This window comes from Arvicanthis niloticus, chromosome 1 (assembly GCF_011762505.2).
Source record: "Arvicanthis niloticus isolate mArvNil1 chromosome 1, mArvNil1.pat.X, whole genome shotgun sequence".
Lineage (NCBI taxonomy): Eukaryota > Metazoa > Chordata > Mammalia > Rodentia > Muridae > Arvicanthis > Arvicanthis niloticus.
The window spans coordinates 9,265,723-9,287,065 of record NC_047658.1 but is presented as its reverse complement, the minus strand read 5'-3'; the positions used below and the strand labels follow the sequence as shown (position 1 = coordinate 9,287,065).

At 50.7% G+C, this 21,343-nt stretch overlaps 1 protein-coding gene across 4 annotated transcripts; it reads left to right on the top strand.

The window, feature by feature from the left end:
* The first annotated feature begins 455 nt into the window (after nt 1-455).
* On the top strand, nt 456-16,642 carry Mag (myelin associated glycoprotein). 4 transcript variants are annotated; one of them, XM_076931973.1, is made up of 12 exons: nt 468-532; nt 1,010-1,066; nt 2,524-2,586; nt 3,430-3,496; nt 3,618-3,986; nt 6,074-6,370; nt 6,693-6,950; nt 8,320-8,580; nt 13,818-14,105; nt 14,733-14,829; nt 15,136-15,235; nt 16,111-16,642. In XM_076931973.1, exons 4-12 carry the CDS (start codon nt 3,451-3,453, stop codon nt 16,273-16,275), a joined length of 1,881 nt encoding a protein of 626 aa, XP_076788088.1. In that variant the 5' UTR covers nt 468-532; nt 1,010-1,066; nt 2,524-2,586; nt 3,430-3,450; the 3' UTR covers nt 16,276-16,642. The 4 variants fall into 4 exon arrangements, with proteins under 4 accessions (XP_034346797.1, XP_076788088.1, XP_034346811.1 ...); XM_034490920.2 differs by lacking the exon at nt 468-532 and adding an exon at nt 15,482-15,526 and having other exon boundaries at nt 1,010-1,062; XM_034490906.2 differs by lacking the exon at nt 1,010-1,066 and having other exon boundaries at nt 456-532.
* Nucleotides 16,643-21,343: the final 4,701 nt, after the last annotated feature.

Genomic DNA, 21,343 nt, shown 5'->3' with positions numbered 1-21,343 from the left:
TGTCAAGAAGAAAACAGTCCAGGAAGGGAAGCATGGGGGGGGGGGGGAGGTGAGTCTCAGCATGGTAGAGGTGACTCTGGAGCCAAACAAGGAGAGGGTGTTTCCTCTTCCTAGCAACCAGTCTCTACCTGTCTCTTAGGACCAAGGTCACCAATTCTTCCAGGACAACAGGTTTCACCTTTCAGCCTGGAACTTTCAGAAAGACGAGGCCACTCCTCCCTCCCCAACCCCCAAATTAGGGTGTATATTAATGGAGGGAGGGGAGGAGCAAGGTGGACCCCCATCCTCTCTAGGAAGGAGCTAGTAGGACCCAGGCATCAGACAGCCTAGTCCCAGCCCTAGCCCTGTGGTGACAAGGGCCCCTTTGTGCCCCCTCCCCCGGGGGCAGGGAGGAGCTGGGCCCTGGAGGCAGGCGGCCCCTGGCACCCGGGGGGCAGAGGAGGGGCTGGCAAGTGGGGGCCTAGACCCTGGGAAGCCAAGGGACTGTAAGCCCGGCCAGCGGAGCAGAGGGTGCAGAAGCCAGACCATCCAAGTGAGTACTGAGGCAGAGAGGGCTAGGGTGAAACACCCCAGGGGGTTGGGAGCGCTGGTCACCAGGACATATGCAAAGCCAGGTATGCTAGGAAGCAGAGGAGTGCCACTGTGAACTGGAGGGCCACTCATTTCGAATGGGACAGGGTGGGCTTCCAAACCAACCAAAGATCTTAGTCAGGGTAGTGATGGGGGTAAAGAGAGCAATGAAGCCTTGAGAAGAAGAGACAGAAAGAAAGGACAAGGGGACCTCACTCCCGGACCTACCTCATCAATGGTGGGAGTTTCTGCAAGGCCAGCTCCTCTGGGGTTTGCAAAATTGGGAAAGATGGGACGGTGATCTGGACTGGGGAAGAAAGGGCCGGTGCAGAGCCATCTGACACTGGAATCCACCATGTGGATGTGGGTGAGGCCAGCAGGCTGTGAACACCTGGGCACACAGTAAGGGTGACAGTGTGTGTCTCCCTCCCCTGTGTAGCCTTCTGTATTAGTGTTCATCAACTCTTCGTTGCACTTCACTGAAGAGACTTGGTAGGTGTTTTTCCCCATCCCCACCCATCCCTTGGATTTGTTTGTGTTTGTTGAAGTAGGGCCACTTATAGCCCAGGCTAACTTCCAACTTGTTAATGTAGCCAAGGCTGGTTTTGAACTCTTGATCCTCCTGCCCTTCCTTCCCAAGTTCTGGGGTGGGGTGGGGTGGGGGGGTGACAGGTGTACAGTCACTGGTCCTGGCTTCTCCATTTTGGAAAGTTAACACTATAGATATAGGATCTGTTTGTCTTGCAGATATTATCCTTGTGCTTCCCTTCCTGGACTGTTTTCTTCTTGACACTTCTTGTCAAGAGCTTTAAATCATTGTCCTAGCTGAGGCTGCTTGAGCCCACATCCCAAGATCAGAATCTGACCCAGAGGAGAATGCACTCTGTGCATGACAGTCTCGCCAATCTGCTTGTGCTAAATTGATTGGTCCTTACCTCTGAATATTTCCCGTTCCTTCCAGTCACAGGTGCCAGGGCCACAGCTGCCCTGTGCCCATAGGTGTGTCTGGGTGGAGCTCTCTGTAGTCACACCTCAGTGTGCGCAGGTTCTTGTGACTTGCACACTTGCGAGCAGGACAGCCAGAGCCATGACTACTCAGGTGTGTGTGTCCAAGGCTGAGGGCAGTCAGGTGGTCTCTGCACGGCCTGTACCAAGATGCTCCTCTGCAGACACAGAGTTGTCAGGGTAGGGATGTGTCCTCATGGGTCTCCGAATCTCCATTCTGTAAGTCTGTTCTTGCTGGCTGTCACATTTCCTTCTAGCGTTTGCATGTTTCTGGGCATGCGTCTGCATCTGTGGGAAGAGGGCAGCCAAGGCCGGGAAAAGCAGCTACTTCAAAATCCTGGCTCTATTCCCAATCGACCCACAGGGCAGCGGGGGCCAAGGGGCTATCACCTCTGGCTCCTCCTGGCCCCTCGCAGAGCCCAGTCAGGAGCAACCAATCTCACTCACACTCCACCTACCCCTAGGAGGTCCCTAGGATGGGGCACCCACATCCCCAAAGGAACAGGGCTCTTTTGTATTGGCTACTGGCCTCTGGTGAGGGTGGGGACACCCTGGGCCTGCTGCGGGTGGGAGAGGGCGGCAGGAATTCACACGGCATGCTGGGAATGCTGATGTTGTGAAACCCAGTCATTGATGGGGCTGGGTCCCTGCCTGCCTGCCACCCCCAGGCCTCATCTGCTCCTTCACTGGACTCACCACTCACTGTTCCCCTCCTCTCAGAGCTACCATTCCCTTCCTTCCCCATGGCTCTCCCACGTCCCAGCTGGGGTGGGGGGTGTTGTTATGGTGGCACAGTATCTTTGTGCGGGAGCATCCTGGGTATCCATGGGTACCAGAGACCACAGGGATGTTCTTACAACACGGACACCGCCCATAGTATACATGGAAGAGAAGGGTGGTGGGCACTGAGACTTTTACGCTGGAATCCCTGACTGACTTGTGTTCTAGGTTGACTGGCCACTTCAAGTGGAATCAGGAGACATTCCCAACTCAGGGAGACTGAGGTGAGAGGTAAGACACCAGTGTTTTCTTTATCCAAATAAGCGCTTCTTACCTCAGGAGGAGTGTTGCATCTGCCTTTGCCCAGCACTCTCCAAGAGGTGGAGAAGCAGGAATGCTTACTTAGGTCACTACTAACCTGCCGCTGCCATGCAATGACAGCACAGCTCTGCTGCTAAGTCTGTAGACCAGCTAAGAGATCTTGGGCAAGCTATCACCCTCTGGACTGTAGATGCACACAGTAATTTCACCTATCTCAAAGACATCAGAGTTGTAATCCCAGTGCCCACTTGAGCCACGAGAATGACAGACACAAGACAAACAGATCCCTGAATGATCTAGCTGTCCACTGTAGGACGGTGGCATCTATTATTCTAGAGATATCTGCAGCTTAGGCAGGGAAGAACTGGGGTCAGGGATGAGATGTCTGGGCCCGTGTTTGAGCTTCGTAACTTTGGGACTCTTGCTTAACTTCCCCGGGTGACTGGTTTCAAACCTGGGGGCTGTGCATGGCTTGCAGCACCCAGCTCTGACTAAGGCACTGAAGCCTGGCATTTATAAGTGACAGGAGTTAACCTGGGCCCAGTGTCCCCTCCTGTGGTCTTCTCAAACCCTGTTCTTGTTTTTTTGTTTTTTTGTTTTTTTTGTTTTTTTGTTTTTGTTTTTGTTTTTTTTTTTTTTCTTTTTCGAGACAGGGTTTTTCTGTGTAGTCCTGGCTGTTCTGGAACTCACTCTGTAGACCAGGCTGGCCTCGAACTCAGAAATCCTCCTGCCTCTGCCTCCCAAGTGCTGGGATTAAAGGCGTGTGCCACCACCGCCCAGCTCAAACCCTGTTCTTGTCCTTTCCATCCCTAGCTCACTCACGTGCTGGACAAGATGATATTCCTCACCACCCTCCCACTGTTTTGGATAATGATTTCAGGTAATTGCTGGGGAGATGTGTCCCATCCCCCACATTCCAGCCCAGCGTCTCATGGTGGAAACTGTTGGAGATAAGGGGGTGGGCTCTGTCCCTCAGCTTCTGTGCTCCCGCCCATCTACAGCTTCTCGAGGGGGCCACTGGGGTGCCTGGATGCCTTCGTCCATCTCAGCCTTCGAGGGCACATGTGTCTCCATCCCCTGCCGTTTCGACTTCCCCGATGAGCTCAGACCAGCTGTGGTACACGGCGTCTGGTATTTCAATAGTCCCTACCCCAAGAACTACCCACCGGTGGTCTTCAAGTCCCGCACACAAGTGGTCCATGAGAGCTTCCAGGGCCGCAGCCGCCTGTTGGGAGACCTGGGCCTACGAAACTGTACCCTGCTTCTCAGCACGCTGAGCCCAGAGCTGGGAGGCAAATACTATTTCCGAGGTGACCTGGGCGGCTACAACCAGTACACCTTCTCAGAGCACAGCGTCCTGGACATCATCAGTGAGTTGGGTCCCCTAGGGCTGGGTGGGCTCCAGGGAGCTGCAGCAATGCTGAGATGAGAGGGAAGGGCAGGTGGGTGTCCTCGGCACCTGGGCCACCAGATCTGGATGACAGACCCAGAAAAGGTCAATTTAGCTTCGTGCAAACCCCAGTGCCTACGTGAGCCACATGGATGACAGACATAGACAAAGAGGGCCCTAAGTGGTCCTGCTGCCCTCTGAGATCGCCCTTGCTATTCTAGAGACATCTGGAGCTAAAGACAGAGAGCTGGGGTCAGACATGAGGCTTCTAGATGCCTGATTTAGTTGGGTGGCTTTGGGCACCTTGATTAAGTTCTGTGGCTCTTGGTTTCCAATGCATAGGCATAGGTGAATGGTTTTAAGGCTGGAAGCTGTTTGCAGCACCAGATCTAAGCTCTGGCTGGTAGAGGCTTGACTTGCTTAACTTCCCGGGGTGACTGGTTTTGAAGCCTGAGGGATGTGCCTGGCTTGCAGCACCCAGCTCTGACTGATGGAATGGGGGGTCATTGCAGAATGAGAAATCAGCACTGGAAGTTTGGGGCTAACAGCTGAATTCTTGCACTTGTCTTGCATGGTTGCATTCTGAATAAGACAGAGAGGGCTGGGGTGGGGTTCGGGAGACCACAAAATGGCTCAGTGGGTAATGGTACCTGACCCTAAATCTGAGACCCCAGATATGATAACTGGAACTCATGTGAGTAGAAATGATGGAAGAAGAGAACCAACTCCTATAGGTTGTCCTCTGACCTCTGACCTCTGACAGGACATACACACGCCCACATGTATTCATACACACATGCATGTGTGCATGCTCACATACACATACATACGAACACAAATGAATGTAGAAAAAATAAAGGAAGAAACAAAGACGGACAGAAAGAAAGAAAGAAAGAAAGAAAGAAAGAAAGAAAGAAAGAAAGGAAGGAAGAAAAAAGAAAGAAAGAAGAAAGAGAGAGAAATAAAAAGACAGGACCTGACGGTATAGACCTTATTCCCAGCTACTTGAAAGGCTGAAGCAGGGAGACTGCAAGCCCATCTGGGATACTGAGTCAGTTGAGGTCAGCCTTAAGAACTTAATAAGATCCCCAGAATAAAGAGTAGCCAGAGGGATGAGGATGTACCAGGTCTAAGGGTCAATCATCAAAATGGGAGGTGGAGGTGGGGGTGAAATCGGGGGAAAATGCAGGTAGCTGTAGCCAGGTTTGGCAGTTAAAATAGAGGTCCCTGCCTAATTTCTGAGAGGAATCCCTAACTAGAGACCTTACATTAAGTTTTCCAGTAGCCTCTGGTCTTTGTGAGTACACACACTACAGCCTTGCTGTGGAAAGAGAACACGTCACACACCACACACTCAGCACACCAGCGTATACACGGATCATACCCCCGAACCACGCACATGCACCCACAAAACACGCAGCTCCCCACCCCTATACCATACCCGTCTTAGCTTGCTTTCTAAAACACTGCAGGACAGGGAATATTTCAGTTAAGGCTCAGGTGGAAGTCCATCAATGAGGGCCAGGGCAGAGACTCAAGACATGAACCTGGAGACAGGAACTGAAGTAGAGACCACAGAGGGATGCTTCCTGGCTTACTCCTCAGTCTCACATTCAACAACTTTTCTTATACCTCCCAGGACCACATGCCCCACAATGGCTAAATCCCCCTACATCAATCAGTCAAGAAAATGTTCAGTGGGCCAATCAGATAGAGCCATTTTCCCAATTGAGGTTCAATCTTCCCACATGACTTGGGTTCACAGAAAACCAAACAGGACAATATCACATACCTATATACATACATCACACCCTGACAACTGTCCCTCCTCCTCAACCCAGCGGCCCACCCAGGTAGGGGATATATACAAGGACCACAGAGGAACCTAGTGAAATAGAATTTCCATATGCCACAGAAGCATCCTGATAGGCTGTGTGAACTGCCCTGTGTGTGTGTGTGTGTGTGTGTGTGTGTGTGTGTGTGTGTGTGTGTGTTGCCAGGCAGGTGGGCATGACTACAGCCTGAGACTGCTTCCAGAACCCTTCTTTTTCTCCTCCTCCTACACAGACACCCCCAACATCGTAGTGCCCCCGGAAGTGGTGGCAGGAACGGAAGTGGAGGTCAGTTGTATGGTGCCGGACAACTGTCCGGAGCTGCGCCCAGAGCTGAGCTGGCTGGGCCACGAGGGGCTAGGGGAGCCCACTGTGTTGGGTCGGCTGCGTGAAGATGAAGGCACCTGGGTGCAGGTGTCACTGCTACACTTCGTGCCTACTAGAGAGGCCAACGGCCACCGTCTGGGCTGTCAGGCTGCCTTCCCCAACACCACCTTGCAGTTCGAGGGTTACGCCAGTCTAGACGTCAAGTGTGAGCCTGGGTGCGGGTTGGGGCAGGGGTGGGGACTGGAAGAGCCGGGACAGGGTGTGGCAGGATAGGGAGACTGTGGGCGGGGCTTAGATGGGTAGGAATTGGGGGCGGAGCCTTGTTGGTGGGGCAGGACCAATCCGGAGGGTGGAATCTAGGATGGTTAAGTCAGGTCTGGTGGGTAGGTGGGTCCTGGAGGGGTAGAACCCAGAGAAGGGGCCTGGAAGATGGGGATTGGGGGCGGGGCCTGGGCTTGTGGAGCAGTCGTGGATCTGATACACCCATCAATCAGCCCACTGACTCTTCGCCTTATTCTGGGCCTCAGACCCCCCAGTGATTGTGGAGATGAATTCCTCTGTGGAGGCCATTGAGGGCTCCCACGTCAGCCTGCTCTGTGGGGCTGACAGCAACCCGCCACCGCTGCTGACTTGGATGCGGGATGGGATGGTGTTGAAGGAGGCAGTTGCCGAGAGCCTATACCTGGATCTGGAGGAGGTGACCCCAGGAGAGGACGGCGTCTATGCTTGCCTGGCAGAGAATGCCTATGGCCAGGACAACCGCACAGTGGAGCTGAGCGTCATGTGTGAGTCCCCACCCGGGGCATCCATACACCCCTGCAGGGAACAGACATTGGGAAAGACTTCGCTTAGAGGAACTACTAGCCTTAAACAACAGGAAGTTACTTGCATTTTGCATCGGTAGTTTAATGGAAGGCTGAGGATACCCCGGGCATCAATCAGCCTCATTGCATGGACCTGGTTGTAATAGACAGATGCTGTTGGAGCAGGACCCTTAACTGAGAATCAAGCACAGGCCATTCATGCATGTATTCATTCATTCATTCATTCATTCACAAATATGTATTGAGGCACAGTGCCCAGGGCTGGGGATAATAAAGACAGTCACAGGCAGTGTTCACTCAGCTCTCCCTGACTGGCATCCTCTACGCCTCCTGCTCAGCTCTCGGAAGCCTTCCCTCACCATCCTACTTAGAACCACGACCACACGATTCTTCCTCTCTAAGCTTTTGGATTTTTCCCATAGCACAAATCTCTGGCTGAAAAATGTATTTTATTTCCTTACACAGCATCTTTCCCTAAGGGCCTTGCTCAGCTGGAATAGTTCTTGTCACGCGAGATGATCAACCCTATTCTATGAGGCTGGAATCATTAAGCCCATTTTCAAGATGGGAAAAATGAGTCCCAACATGAAGACAAAAGGTCTTCATAGCTAGGATGGGGTAGTGCCAGCATCCAAAGACAAGTTCCCAGACTACACACATAATTCCAACATGCAGGAGGTTAAGGCAGGAGGATTGATTGCCATGAGTTCAAGGCCAGGCTGGACTATATAGTGAACTAAAAGGCCAGCTAGGGCCGAATGGTAAGAGCCTGTCCCAAAAGTAAATGAACAAATAAACAAACAGCATTAAAAAGAAAAAAAAAAAGACAGGATGACAGTTTGTTTAAATGAGACAGCTAGGACCGGATGGGACTGTTGGGGTCACATTTGGGTGTGGGGCTTGGCCTGCAGATCCTATGGGTTCTGATTGTTTTTTAAGGTTTGCGAGTGCTTCTTTTTCTTTTAAATAATTTATTTTTGCCAGGCGGTGGTGGCGCACGCCTTTAATCCCAGCACTTGGGAGGCAGAGGCAGGTGGATTTCTGAGTTCGAGACCAGCCTGGTCTACAGAGTGAGTTCCAGGACAGCCAGGGCTACACAGAGAAACCCTGTCTCGAAAAAAAAAAAATTATTTTTTTTAATTATATGTGCATTGGTGTTTTGCCTGCATGTATATCTATCTGTATGAGGGTGTCGGATCTTAGATTTACAGTCATGAGCTGCCATGTGGGTGCTAAGAATTGAACCCCAGTCCTCTGGAAGAGCAGCCAGTGCAGATAACCACTTAGCCATCTCTTCAGCCACAGGTTCTGATATTTTCTCTTCCCACAGATGCACCTTGGAAACCCACAGTGAATGGGACGGTGGTGGCTGTTGAGGGAGAGACGGTCTCCATCCTGTGTTCCACACAGAGCAACCCGGACCCCATTCTCACCATCTTCAAGGAGAAGCAGATCCTGGCCACCGTCATCTATGAGAGTCAGCTGCAGCTGGAACTCCCTGCAGTGACGCCGGAAGATGATGGGGAATACTGGTGTGTGGCTGAGAACCAGTATGGCCAGAGAGCCACCGCCTTCAACCTGTCTGTAGAATGTGAGTGTCCCTCCCCCCTTGCTTCCATCAGTAGCTCCACGGGGACATCTGAGTGGCTGGGAGGCGCCCATGCATCCCAGCCAGGCTCAGCTTTATCTGTCCCTGATAAGGATGGGGAACAGGAGAGGAGCTGAATCCAGGCTAAGAGTATGAATGAATCTCCCATTGAGAACATCATGTCCTGGGAGTGGGAGGAGCTTTTGACTAAAGGGGTTCAGGATGCTGTGCTTACTGCTTGTCTACGGATTTAAGAAGGTAACTCTGGTATTTGTCCCTTGGAGAGCATTGCAAGGTACCAGATGTTGTTGGATGTTCTAGATGCAGGGACCCAATTCATCTTTGTTCCATCAGTACCCTCTTTACAGAGAAGGAAACTGAGGCCCAGAGAAATTAGGACACTTGCTTGAGGTCACACAGCGAAAAAGTAGCAGGTTTTGAAAATCAAACCCAGGCAATCTGGCTCTGCTCTGCACAGCTTAGAGTTGACCACCCTGAGCTCATACACTGAGCTGTTGTGGTGTGCTCCTGGGAGGTGGGGGGATGGGACCAAGGAGATGCCAAGCTTCTTGGCAGACATAGCACAGTCAGAGGAATGCTAAGGACACATTTATAAGCTAACGTCCTAGAAGTAAAAGCAATTATACATTGCCAACTAGTGCCTGGCCTGAGCTCTCCGAGGATGACTTCCTCTACTTCACCCAAACCTACTCCCAAGTTCACTACAGGTGGTAGCAGCCAAGTTCCAGTTTTCACTTCTTTGTGCTTTCTAAGAGTTTCCAAATAAAGAGTGCTATCTCCTTGTTTCCGGTTCCCCAGGCTTCTTTCTCAGCCTTGCCTATCTTAAAGCACTCACCTCTAAACTGTACCTCTTTTAGTGTTGCCAATGGAACCCAGGGCTTTATGTGTGTCAGGGAGGGGCTCTACCACTGAGCCATACCCCCAGCCCCTCACTGGGGGGTTCTAGGCAGGGGCTCTACCCTGAGCCACACCCCCAGCCCCTCACTGGGGGATTCTAGACAGGGGCTCTACCACTGAGCCACGCCCCCAGCCCCTCCCTGGGGGATTCTAGGTAGGGGCTCTACCACTGAGCCACGCCCCCAGCCTCTCACTGGGGGATTCTAAGCAGGGGCTCTACCACTGAGCCACGCCCCCAACCCCTCACTGGGGGATTCTAGACAGGGGCTCTACCACTGAGCCACGCCCCCAGCCCCTCCCTGGGGGATTCTAGGTAGGGGCTCTACCACTGAGCCACGCCCCCAGCCCCTCACTGGGGGATTCTAGGCAGGGGCTCTACCACTGAGCCACGCCCCCAGCCTCTCACTGGGGGATTCTAAGCAGGGGCTCTACCACTGAGCAACACCACTAGTTCCAGCTCCTTTTCTGCAAAAGGAGATGACAAAAACTTACTCATGAGTAAGATGACTGTGAGGATGAGAGGAACATGTCCTGTGCATTCTTAGATATCTGTGTCTTGTCCCATTGGCCTTTCCTTGGAACTCAAGTGGAGATTTGTCACTGCAGCCCAAGGTTTGTCTGCTTCCCCCTCTCTGCAGAGGTGAATACTTGTCTGGATGCTAAGCATTTCATGCTGTCTTTGGAGTCCCATGGCCTCTTAAGATGTATTTATTTTTATGTGTTAGTGCTCTATCTGCATATATACCTGTATGCCAGAAAAGGCATTGGATCACATTATAGCAAGTCACGAGCCACCATGTGGGTTGCTGGGACTTAAACTCAGGAGCTCTGGAAGAGCAGTCAGTGCCCTTAATCCATGATCTATCTCTCCAGCCCAGAACCCCATAGCCTCTTGTGAGCTAACAGCACCTCCCCCTTCTCCAGGGACCAGGAAGATAGCTCAGCTGACAGAGTGCTTACCTAGCATGTATGAAGCCTGGGTTCCATCCACAGGGTTGTATAAACTCCATGTAGCGGCACATACCCCAAATCCATCAGTCAGGAGGTAAAGACAGATGAATCAGAAGTTACCCTTGGTTACCAAGGGAGCCTGGGGCCAGCCTAGGTGTCTTAATGTTTTTTTGTTTTTGTTTTTGTTTTTGTTTTGTTTTGTTTTGTTTTTTGGTTTTTCGAGACACGGTTTCTCTGTGTAGCTCTGGCTGTCCTGGAACTCACTCTGTAGACCAGGCTGGCCTCGAACTCAGAAATCCACCTGCCTCTGCCTCCCAAGTGCTTTTTTTTTTTTTGGTGTTGACGATACATTGTTCATACTTTCATGAAAACAACTTAGGGGAGACATGTTTACTTCACTCATGCATGTTTCCAGGCTACAGCCCATCATTTTGGGGATATCATGTTGACAGGAGCTTGAAGGATCTGGCCACATCACATCCATAGCCGAGAGCAATGAGTTAATGCCAAACTCAGCTTTCTCTCCTCCTCATTCAGCCGGGGTGAGTGGGGTATGAACTAGTGCTGTTCACATTCAGGATTAAGAAGAATTAAGAAGAATCCCTCTCTGGCATGCTCACAGACCAGCCTAAACTAGGCAGTCCCTCACTGAGACTTCCTTCCCACAGTGTTGAAAATTAACACCCTGACACTGGAGTACCCAGGACTCTGACTCCAAAACCCCAAAACCCCAAACCCAAAGTCTATTACTTCTCCATCTTGAAAGCTCGCTGGCCACACTCAGCCAGTAGATGGCAGAGTTGGGATGCCAAAGCCAGCCAGGCACCCCCAAACTCCCCATTCTTTAAATCGTGTCAAGGAGTTGTACACTTCTTCTGAAACTTCGGGGAAGCTGGAAAGATACTGAATACGCACACAGGCAGGGCACCAGCACTCGAGCATCTGAGTGGACACTTGTCACCAGTGTGTTGGTTGTGATGTCCTGAGTGGGTGTGGCTCGGAAATGTTCTAGAATCCTGTTTTCAGTTCAGATTCAGTGTTACTCATTGCCTCTGGGCTGAGCCAGTATAGCGAGTGTGTATGCACACCGCCTATTCACTTTAGCTTCGCACAGACATGCACTGAGGCTCCAGCTGCAGTTACCCAGCCCTTGTGCACACTTATCTGCTCCTGGGACTTGCTGCCCACCATTATGACTGGCACATTTTTCTGGGCTTAAAAATGGGTAGAGTCAACAAGCTGGTGGTCTTTTGCCTGTGTGAGCAGATTTGGGGACAGAATTCACTCAGTAGCCGCACTTAGTCTAGAACCAGCAGAGAGGTGTCAGGTAGCTTAAGACTGATAAAGAACATGGTTTTAAAAGCATAACTTAGGTGGCATGGAGGTGGTTCAGTGAGTTATGTGCTTCTGTATAAGCATGAAGACCTGAATTCAAATCCTATGCACCATGCTAAAAGAAACATTGTACCTGTAATCCTGGTACTGGGAGCTGAGACTGGAGGATTCCAGGGACTGCTGGCTAGCCAGTTGGTGAGCTTTAGTATTATTGAGAGACACTGTCTCAAAATGTAAGTGTAGACTGAGAGAGAAATGCATCTAGTGTCGCTCTCTGACACCCATGTGTGTGTTCACCCATACATGCATAACTGCACATATATCACAATTCTCTCACTTGCTCACTTGCTCTCACTCTCTTTTACATCACACACACACACACACACACACACACACACACACACACACACACACACAAATGTATCATTTAGCTGGGCATGGTGTCTCAAGCCTGTGACCCCTGCACTTGGAAAACAGAAAACCACAGAGAGTTCCAGGCTATTCAGGGTTATATAACAAGACTCTGTCTCAAAACCAAACAAAAAGCACCACTCAGTGTTCTAGTGTAACGTCTATTCTGGGGAAATGAAGGACAGAGCCTCATTCTAGACTACATGCATAATCAAAGCTGTGAGAGCAATGCTTGGATGGAGAGGGGTGTAATGAAGAAGAGGATCAAGATTCAAGGGTCTCCAGGTGGGGAAGTAAGTTCGGGGGGGGGCATCATCAGGGCCAGGGGAGAAGGAAGGAACTTGCCAAAGGAGGCTGTAGCTTGCACGGGACGAATGGCCAAAGCCCATTGATCCCTTCTGGAAAACATTACTCCAACAAACATGATCAGAGGCCATGACCAAAGTCAGAGATGGTGCAGATGGAAAAACACAGCTGTTTTGTCCCATACGGAGGCTGGAGTCACCCTAAAAGCAGAGGCAGGAGAGTCTCCCACAAGAAGCATCCTATGTCCTGGGGCTAATATGGATTGGGATCCCAGAGAAGAAAGAATCTTTGACACTGGGCATGGTGACACACGCCTTTAATCTCAGCACGTGGGAAGCAGAGACAAGTGGATCTCTGTGACTTCAAAGCCAGCCTGGTCTATAGAGCAAGTTCCAGGACAGCCAGGGCTACATAGAGAAAGCCCATCTCAAAAGCCCAAAGAAGTAGCAGGGCAGGAAGTGGAGAAAAAAATAGAAAGAATCCTCCAGCTGGGCGGTGGTGGTGCACGCCTTTAATCCCAGCACTTGGGAGACAGAGGCAGGCGGATTTCTGAGTTCGAGGCCAGCCTGGTCTACAGAGTGAGTTCCAGGACAGCCAGGGCTACACAGAGAAACCCCGTCTTGAAAAACAAAACAAAACAAAAAAAAAGAATCCTCCGATGTTACACTGGTGCATGTTGGATGTCACAGTGGCCCATGTTGGATGTCACAGTGGCCAGTGCAAGGTATCTATTAGGAGAGCTTGTGTGCAGAAGGGACTGTGATCCCACTCATCAGGTACAGAGTGGGAAATGAGTGTCCTTCTGAGGTCCTGCCATTTTGAATTCAAGTCTCTTTCTTGAATCTCCCTATGACTGTTCCCAAGCACAGGGACCCTGGTGGGGTGTAAGAGTGTAAGGATATTGGCTCAGGCTGATGGATCTGTCTGTTTGAAACAGGGTCTCAGTATGTAGTCCTGACTAGCCTGGAAGTCTCTAAGTAGACCAGGCCAGCCTTGAACTCACAGAGATCCACCTGCCTCTGCCTCCCCAGTACTGGGATTAAAGGCGTGCATACACTATCACGCCCAGTGCTGGCTAGTGTATTACACTGTTTGAGATATCTAACCACCTAACCAGGGCCTGTGAAGGCCCATGATGCTGCAGGGTTGTAGTTAGTCTGAAGGAACAACAAACACCAAGTGGGCAGGGTTACAAAGTGGTTGGGAGTTCCAGGTTTCTGAGCCAGGACCCATATAGAACCATCTCATCCAGGGCCTTGCCCCTACCAAGGAGTCCTGGAGGCCCAGCTTCACTCTTAGCCTTGGTTTTAATCTTGCAGTTGCCCCAATAATCCTTCTGGAGTCACACTGTGCAGCGGCCAGAGACACCGTGCAGTGCCTATGTGTGGTAAAATCCAACCCGGAACCCTCCGTGGCCTTTGAGCTGCCTTCCCGCAATGTGACCGTGAATGAGACAGAGAGGGAGTTTGTGTACTCAGAGCGCAGCGGCCTCCTGCTCACCAGCATCCTCACGCTCCGTGGTCAGGCCCAAGCTCCACCCCGCGTCATTTGTACCTCCAGGAACCTCTATGGCACCCAGAGCCTCGAGCTGCCTTTCCAGGGAGCACGTGAGTGATGTGATCTGGGGGTGGGAACCATAGGAAGGATGGGGGCCCTCTTGGATCCGACACCCCTACTCTTGCTCAGCCACTGAGCATGGGCCAGCACGTAAACTGATAATAAAGTGAAAGATTTTTATTTAGACTTGTCATCCCAGCTACTTGGGAGGCTGAGTTCTAAGCCTGTTAAGGAAAACTTAGTAAGACTGGAATTGGCTCAGTGGTAGAGCCCCTGCCTAGAATCCCCCAGTGAGGGGCTGGGGGTGTGGCTCAGTGATAGAGCCCCTGCCTAGAATCCCCCAGTGAGGGGCTGGGGGTGTGGCTCAGTGGTAGAGCCCCTGCCTAGAATCCCCCAGTGAGGGGCTGGGGGTGTGGCTCAGTGGTAGAGCCCCTGCCTAGAATCCCCCAGTGAGGGGCTGAGGCCCAGGGGTCAAGCATTTACTTAGTACTTAGGAGGCCATGGGTTCAAACCCTGGTACTAAAAAGGGGGAAATAAATAAACCCTCAGTTTGTAACTGATGAGTCGAGGCTGCCTAAAAAAATCGGGCTCTAACTCCCTGGGGTATCCTGAGAATGCAGGCATCCTCATGCCTACCAATAGCCCTGAGAGCTCCTGGTCCCGTTCTCTATCCCTAGACCGACTGATGTGGGCCAAAATCGGTCCTGTGGGTGCTGTGGTCGCCTTTGCCATCCTGATTGCCATTGTGTGCTACATCACCCAGACAAGAAGAAAGTGAGTGCCGGCCAGGCTGATCTGGGGACATGGAGTCGCCAAGTAGGCTGGGAGGAGAATGTGGAAGGCTCCCGTGAGGAGCAGGGGGAGTTCTGTAAGTACAGGGAGGGCAGTGCCGGATGAGAATGTCTCCCAGGGAACACATGTCTATGCTCCAACCTCCTGTACTGCTTGAGGCTCCCTACCTGGCATAAACACGGGAGCCCTGAAAGCAGGGAAGAGACGAAGCCATTCGGTTGTGTGGAGAGGGTGCCCCAGGAGTCCCCTGTAAAACTGATGTTTCATGCCCCCCCTCCCCCCCCGCAGAAAGAACGTCACTGAGAGCCCCAGCTTCTCAGCGGGAGACAACCCTCACGTCCTGTATAGCCCGGAATTCCGAATCTCTGGAGCACCTGATAAGTATGAGGTGAGAGGACCACACCCCTGTGGCTCCCACAGGGAAGGACAGAATGGCAAGGTTGCTAAGGGTGGGGATGGGGCGAAAGGGAGGACAGACTCATGGGTGGGTGTTTGTAGGGTTGGACTGGGGCTGGAGTTTGGGGAGGAGGCTCCTTTGCTGAAGTTGTGCAGGAGGGTTGAGGGGGTGGGGCCTGGGTAGCCCCGCCCTCCCTGCCTGTGCCTGTGCCTGTGACTGCGTTTCCTTCTTCAATAGTCCAGAGAGGTCTCTACCCGGGATTGTCACTGAGAGCCCCAGGAGGTAGGTTCCGGGGGCCTCAGTGTGCCAGCCTCCGGGCCCTAGCTGGGCCTCGGGGTTGGTGTGCATGTATGTGTGTGTTCGAGTCAAGCGTCTGCGGCACTCTTTGGTTAATCCCAGCCTTGCTCAGCCGCCCTGGCCTTGCCTATTCTGTTCCTTCGCTGATCCTTTTTTTCTGTCTGTGGCGTGTCCAAATGCTGGTGGGGTGGGGGTCAGGAGTAGAGAGCTGGAAAGGTGGGGAACCACACCACCAGCATCCCCTCAACTGAGAGAACCCTGCCATAGCCAAAGAGAGAAAGGTTTACTGAATGAGGCTTTTGCAAACTTCCAAAAGGGTGGTCCAACCAAGAGTTAATCCAGAGAGGTGTTCTGGGTTCAGTCATGTACCCCTAAAGTTATTTTCTCAAAGAGTTCTTCTTGGAACCTGGGATTCCTAGGCAAGCATTAAGGTTAGCAATGAGAGATAGTGGTTTTACTGGTGTCAGCACTTGCAAAGGCCCCCCATGCCCACCCCCTGACCCTGGCCCCTGAGAAAAAGGGATAGTCAGAGAGAACCATGCTGATGGGTTGTCTTCTCCTCTCCATAGAGTGAGAAACGCCTGGGATCTGAGAGGAGGCTGCTGGGCCTTCGGGGGGAACCCCCAGAACTGGACCTCAGTTATACCCACTCAGACCTGGGAAAACGACCAACCAAGGACAGCTACACCCTGACAGAGGAGCTGGCTGAGTACGCAGAAATCCGAGTCAAGTGAGGAAGCTGGGGGCTGGCCCTGTGGCTCACAACCCCCACCCATCAGGACCCTCGCTGGCCCCCACTGGCTGTGGGCTCCCTTTCTCTTGAGAGTGGTAGGGGTGGGGGTGGGAAGGGGAAGGGGCAGGGCAGGAAACAGTGAGGTTCTGGGCACCTGGCCTACCGTCCTTCCCAGCTGCTTCTCCTTGCCAAAATCCCGTGCCTATGTTACAGCCCCCCTCTCCCTTCCTTTTAACCTCAGCTGTTGAGGGGTGGTCCGTCTGTCCACATTATTTATTGCTATCCCTTTCCTGGTCTCTTGTCCCCTTACCTGGCCCCAGGACCTGTACAAAAGGGACATGAAATAAATGTCCTAATGACAAATGCCAGTCTAGACTGATCCTTTGAAGGAAAGAGGTGTATCAGCAATACTTTTCTCATGGCTGCAACAAACTTCTGGACAAAAACACTTTTGTAGTTACTTTTCTGTTCCTTTGAAAAAAAATTGCATAGCCATAAGCAACTTAGGGAAGAAAGGGGTTTCTTTTGGTCTGTCTTTAAAGATTTATTTATTTCATCTTATGTACATGTATGTTTTGCATGCATGCATAGAAATATACCATATCTGGGGTCTGCAGAGCCAGAAGAGACCATCAGATCTCCCAGAACTGGAGTTACAGACAGTTGCGAGCTGTGACGTGGGTTCTGGGAATAGAACCAATGCCCCCTGGAAGAGCAGTGAGTGCTCTTAACCATTGAGCCATCTCTCCAGCCCCAAGAGAGGGTTTGTTGTGGCTTATGATCCCAGTATAGACCTCATCCTGAGAGGAAAGACCTGGCAACAGACATGAAGGCAGGAACAGGAAGCTCCACACACAGGAAGGAGAGAGAGAGAGAGAATAGAAACAGAAAGTGGGGTTCACACCTCCACAATAAACATCACCAGTTGGGGACCATGTGCCCAAGGATATGAACCTATGGGGAAATTCTTTCATTCAAACCACCCCAGCAACTGAAGGAAGAAGGTGTATTTTGGCTCGTGGTTTGAGGGTGCAGACCATCACTGCAGAGAAGGCATGGCGTCAGGACCCTGAGACGGCTGTTCACATTGTTCACATGGCAGCCACAATCAGGAGAAGACAATGCGAGTAGACAATGAAGATTAATCACTGGGAAATCCCAGCACTTGGGAGGCAGAGGCAGGCAGATCTCTGAGTTAGAGGCCAGCCTGGTCTACAGAGTGAGTTCCAGGACAGCCAGGGCTATACAGAGAAACCCTATCAAAAAAAAAAAAAAAAAAAAAAAAAAAAAAAAAAAAAAAAAAAAAGTCCTGTGCTCACACTTGGCAAGCTAAGGGTTTGTCCTGTTCTGCTGCCTAGTTGTCATCTAAGGATTGAAGCTGGCCTTTGTGACTTTGTGGGTTCTTTTTCCTCTATCCCCCCCCCATCCCGTTTCACCCCCTAACACTAGACAGGAGTAGAACAAGGATAGAGAGGAGAGAGGAATTAGGAAAATCCCTGAGTCTAATTTCTTCCCTTTTGTTTCTTTTTTTGACCACAGCTACTAACAAGCCATAACCAACCTCCCTGAGTGACCGACAACCATTCCCCTCCTCAGGGCTCTAGCATTTATATACCCTCTGAAAAGCTCTCAGAATTCCAAAGGTCACACAATTGCAGAAACTGTCTGCAGCCGGCAAAACCACTCCTTTGCTAGAGCACGAGGCAAACCATAGTCATCTGCCGCAGACAGTCAGCCCCACACCCCACACCTGAGCTTAAAATGAAAGCACATTCTTGCAATATTTCTTTGGTTGGGTTGTTTTTTTTTTTTTTTGTGGTCCCCCCCCCCCCAACTTCTAGAAATTGTCACTACAAGGATCCTCACTTCTGCTTCAGCTGTGATCACATTGGTCACCTGGCAGCAGTTCTCAGACTCTCACCAAATAGGGAGAAATCTGCCCCTTCTGCATAATTCAGACTCTCCCGTGCTGCAGTCCCCACCATTCCCTGTTGTGGGGCACCTGGCTGGTTTTATTCCCTCACCTCTCTTACCTGTGGCCCTTGCAGATAAAGTGGGAACCACAGACCCAGCACCTCACTGGTGTGTGTTGGCTGCACTGCTGTCCCCGTTCCACCACACTGCACTTCAGACCTTCAGCTGTCCAAACAAATATTAGGCCCTAGCTGTATATTGAACCCCTTTAGGAAGTCAAGGCTATTGGGAAAAGGATACATTCCCTTCCAAAGGGCTATGATGGGGTTCTGTAGCTCTAATGGGGACATGTGTACAAACATCTATTCACCCTAGATAGGGCACCCAGAACAGACCAAAGAAATGGCCTGATTCCAGCTCAGTGAATCAAGGAACTGACTGTGGTTAGGTACAGAAGCATGGGTGACCTGGAGACAACTGCATCATTGAAAAACCCAGCACAAGTGGTATCTCACAAAAGCTGCATGCCTGGATCTTGCAGGCAGCGAGTCTCTTCTCCCCAGCAATTGTTACTGCTTTATAATCTTATGGAGAGGTCTTGTGAACCCAGCAGCATCCAGATTTGGGACTTTATTAGACAGGCAAATCCCCCACCCCCACAGGACTCAAAAACTGCAGCTGTCTGCAAAAGCTGATGTCCTTGATGTTTGAGAAGCAAGAGTTGCCGGGCGGTGGTGGTGCACACCTTTAATCCCAGCACTTGGGAGGCAGAGGCAGGCGGATTTCTGAGTTCGAGGCCAGCCTGGTCTACAGAGTGAGTTCCAGGACAGCCAGGACTACACAGAAAAACCCTGTCTCGAAAAACCAAAAAGAGAGAGAGAGAGAGAGAGAGAGAGAGAGAGAGAGAGAGAGAGAGAGAGAGAGAGACAAGAGTTGTCTGAGCCTGGGGGGTTTAAGTGGCCTCTCTAAATCTCCTCTCTTGTTGCTGGTACCATAGAGTCCAGTTCTGAGCCATAAGCTTTGTCTCCAACACCACTGTTACCACTGTGTCTCCTGCCATTTTGGCTGGAACCACCAGCCAAGACAGCTTACAGTCTTGCAGGTCAAGGACATGAAGTCAACAGGTTTATACAGGAGATGTGTGGGGCTTTCAGAGCAGGAAACAGAAGTGAGGCTTAGGGTTTTAGGGGTTGGAGGGCCTGCAAGACAGTTCCAACTGAGTCAAGAACCTCCCCTACAAGTGGCGGCACAGCTTGTAAAATCCCAGGAGATAGATTGGGTGTGGTGGCGCATGCCTTTAATCCCAGATCTCAGAAGCAGGAGGATCATCATGAGTTTGAAGCCAGCTGGACTATATGGCAAGACCCTACCTCAACCCCAACCTCAAGAGCCAGAACAAGGGCAGCAAGGCAAGATGAAGCTGAGGCAAATTTGTCTTTTGAGACAGCTGGGGTGGAAGTTTGGTCCAATTCCCACATGCACACCACTTGTTGGTGGGCACGCCCTGACACGCCTTACCAGCTGACCCTGGCTCCAGCTGGTCTGGGCTGGTAGAACTGCATCCTGAGGACTTTGCCCTGGGGAGAAGAGCGATGTCAATAAACAGGATGGGGGGATACCCTCCACCTGACCAAAGTACAGTCTAGATCAGTGGTTTTCAACCTTCCTGATGCTGTGACCCTTTAACACACTTCCTCATGCTGTGGTGACCCTCCCCCCCCCCCACACACATCATGAAATTATTTCATTGCCACTTCATATCTTTAATTTTGCTACTTTTATGAATCATAAATATCTGATATGCAGGATATCTGGTATCTGACCCTTTCACTGCAATCTCTGTGAAAGATTGATTGGCCCCTCCCCTCCCAAAGGGGTTGTGACCCACAAGCCTAGAGCCACACTGATAGAACAGAGAAGTCTAGAAAGGGTGTCCTTGTGGAGGCCTTATTTAGGGTCTATCAAAACAAAAGCATCATACTGAACCAGTAATCTCTTAAACAATAAAAGCACAGGAAGAGGTCAAGTTTAAAAGGAAAGGTTAAGGGGCTAGAGAAATGGCTCAGTGATTAAGAGCACTGGGTGCTCTCCTAGCACCCATGGTGGCCCCATGAGCTACAACCATCTATAACTCTCGTTCCAGGGGATCTAGCACAGTGCACACACATACATGTAGGCTAAACACTCGTACACATCAAATAAAATAAATGAAAAGAAAGAAAAGTTAGAACCAAAAGAAAAAAAAAAAAAAAACCCAGCCAAAAAAGAAAAAAAAAAATCAAGGCTATTGGGGGTGTGGTGCATTCCTGTCATGCAAGGCTGAGACAGGAGGACCTGAGTTCAAGGTCAACCTGAGCTACTTAGTGATATGATGTTACAATGTAATGCAAAACAATTCAATACAGTTCAGTACAATACAATACAAATATAGAGTTGAATGTTACAAGTTTGTTTTGTTTTGTTTTTTGTTTTTTCAAGACAAGGTTTCTCTGTGTAGCCCTGGCTGTCCTGGAACTCACTCTGTAGACCAGGCTGGTCTGGAACTCAGAAATCCTCCTGCCTCTGCCTCCCAAGTGCTGGGATTAAAGGTGTGTGCTGCTGTGCCTGGCTACAAGGTTTATTTTTATGTGTCTGTGTGTTTTCCTGTTTGTCTGTATATGCATCCATGGAGACCAGAGGAGGAGGCCTACGTTCCTGGAACTGGAGTTGCAGGCTGTTGTGAGCCACCTAATCTGGGTAATGGGAACTAACCTCAGACCTTCTACAAAAGCAGTATGTGCTCTCAACTGCTATACCATCCCTCTGGCCCCTTGATTGAGTTGGTTTAAAAGAACAGAATAAGTGAAAATAGTTCAGGTCATTTCCAGACTGGACCACAGGATTGAAGGCTGTGAACAAACCTTCAGGGTTCATGGTTATTGATGGAGAAAGGGGATGGTCAGTGTCAGGACCCATGGAGGAGGACCCAATGGGACTCAAGAATGCCCAAGAGAAGATGGGAGTCCAAAATGGCCCCCGTTACTTCCTCAGATGAAAAAAAAAAAGAAAGAAAGAAAGAAAGAAAGAAAGAAAGAAAGAAAGAAAGAAAGAAAAGAAAAGAAAAGAAAGAGGGATGGGGAATCCTAAGAGTGGTTTCCTCTTGTCACATCTGGGCC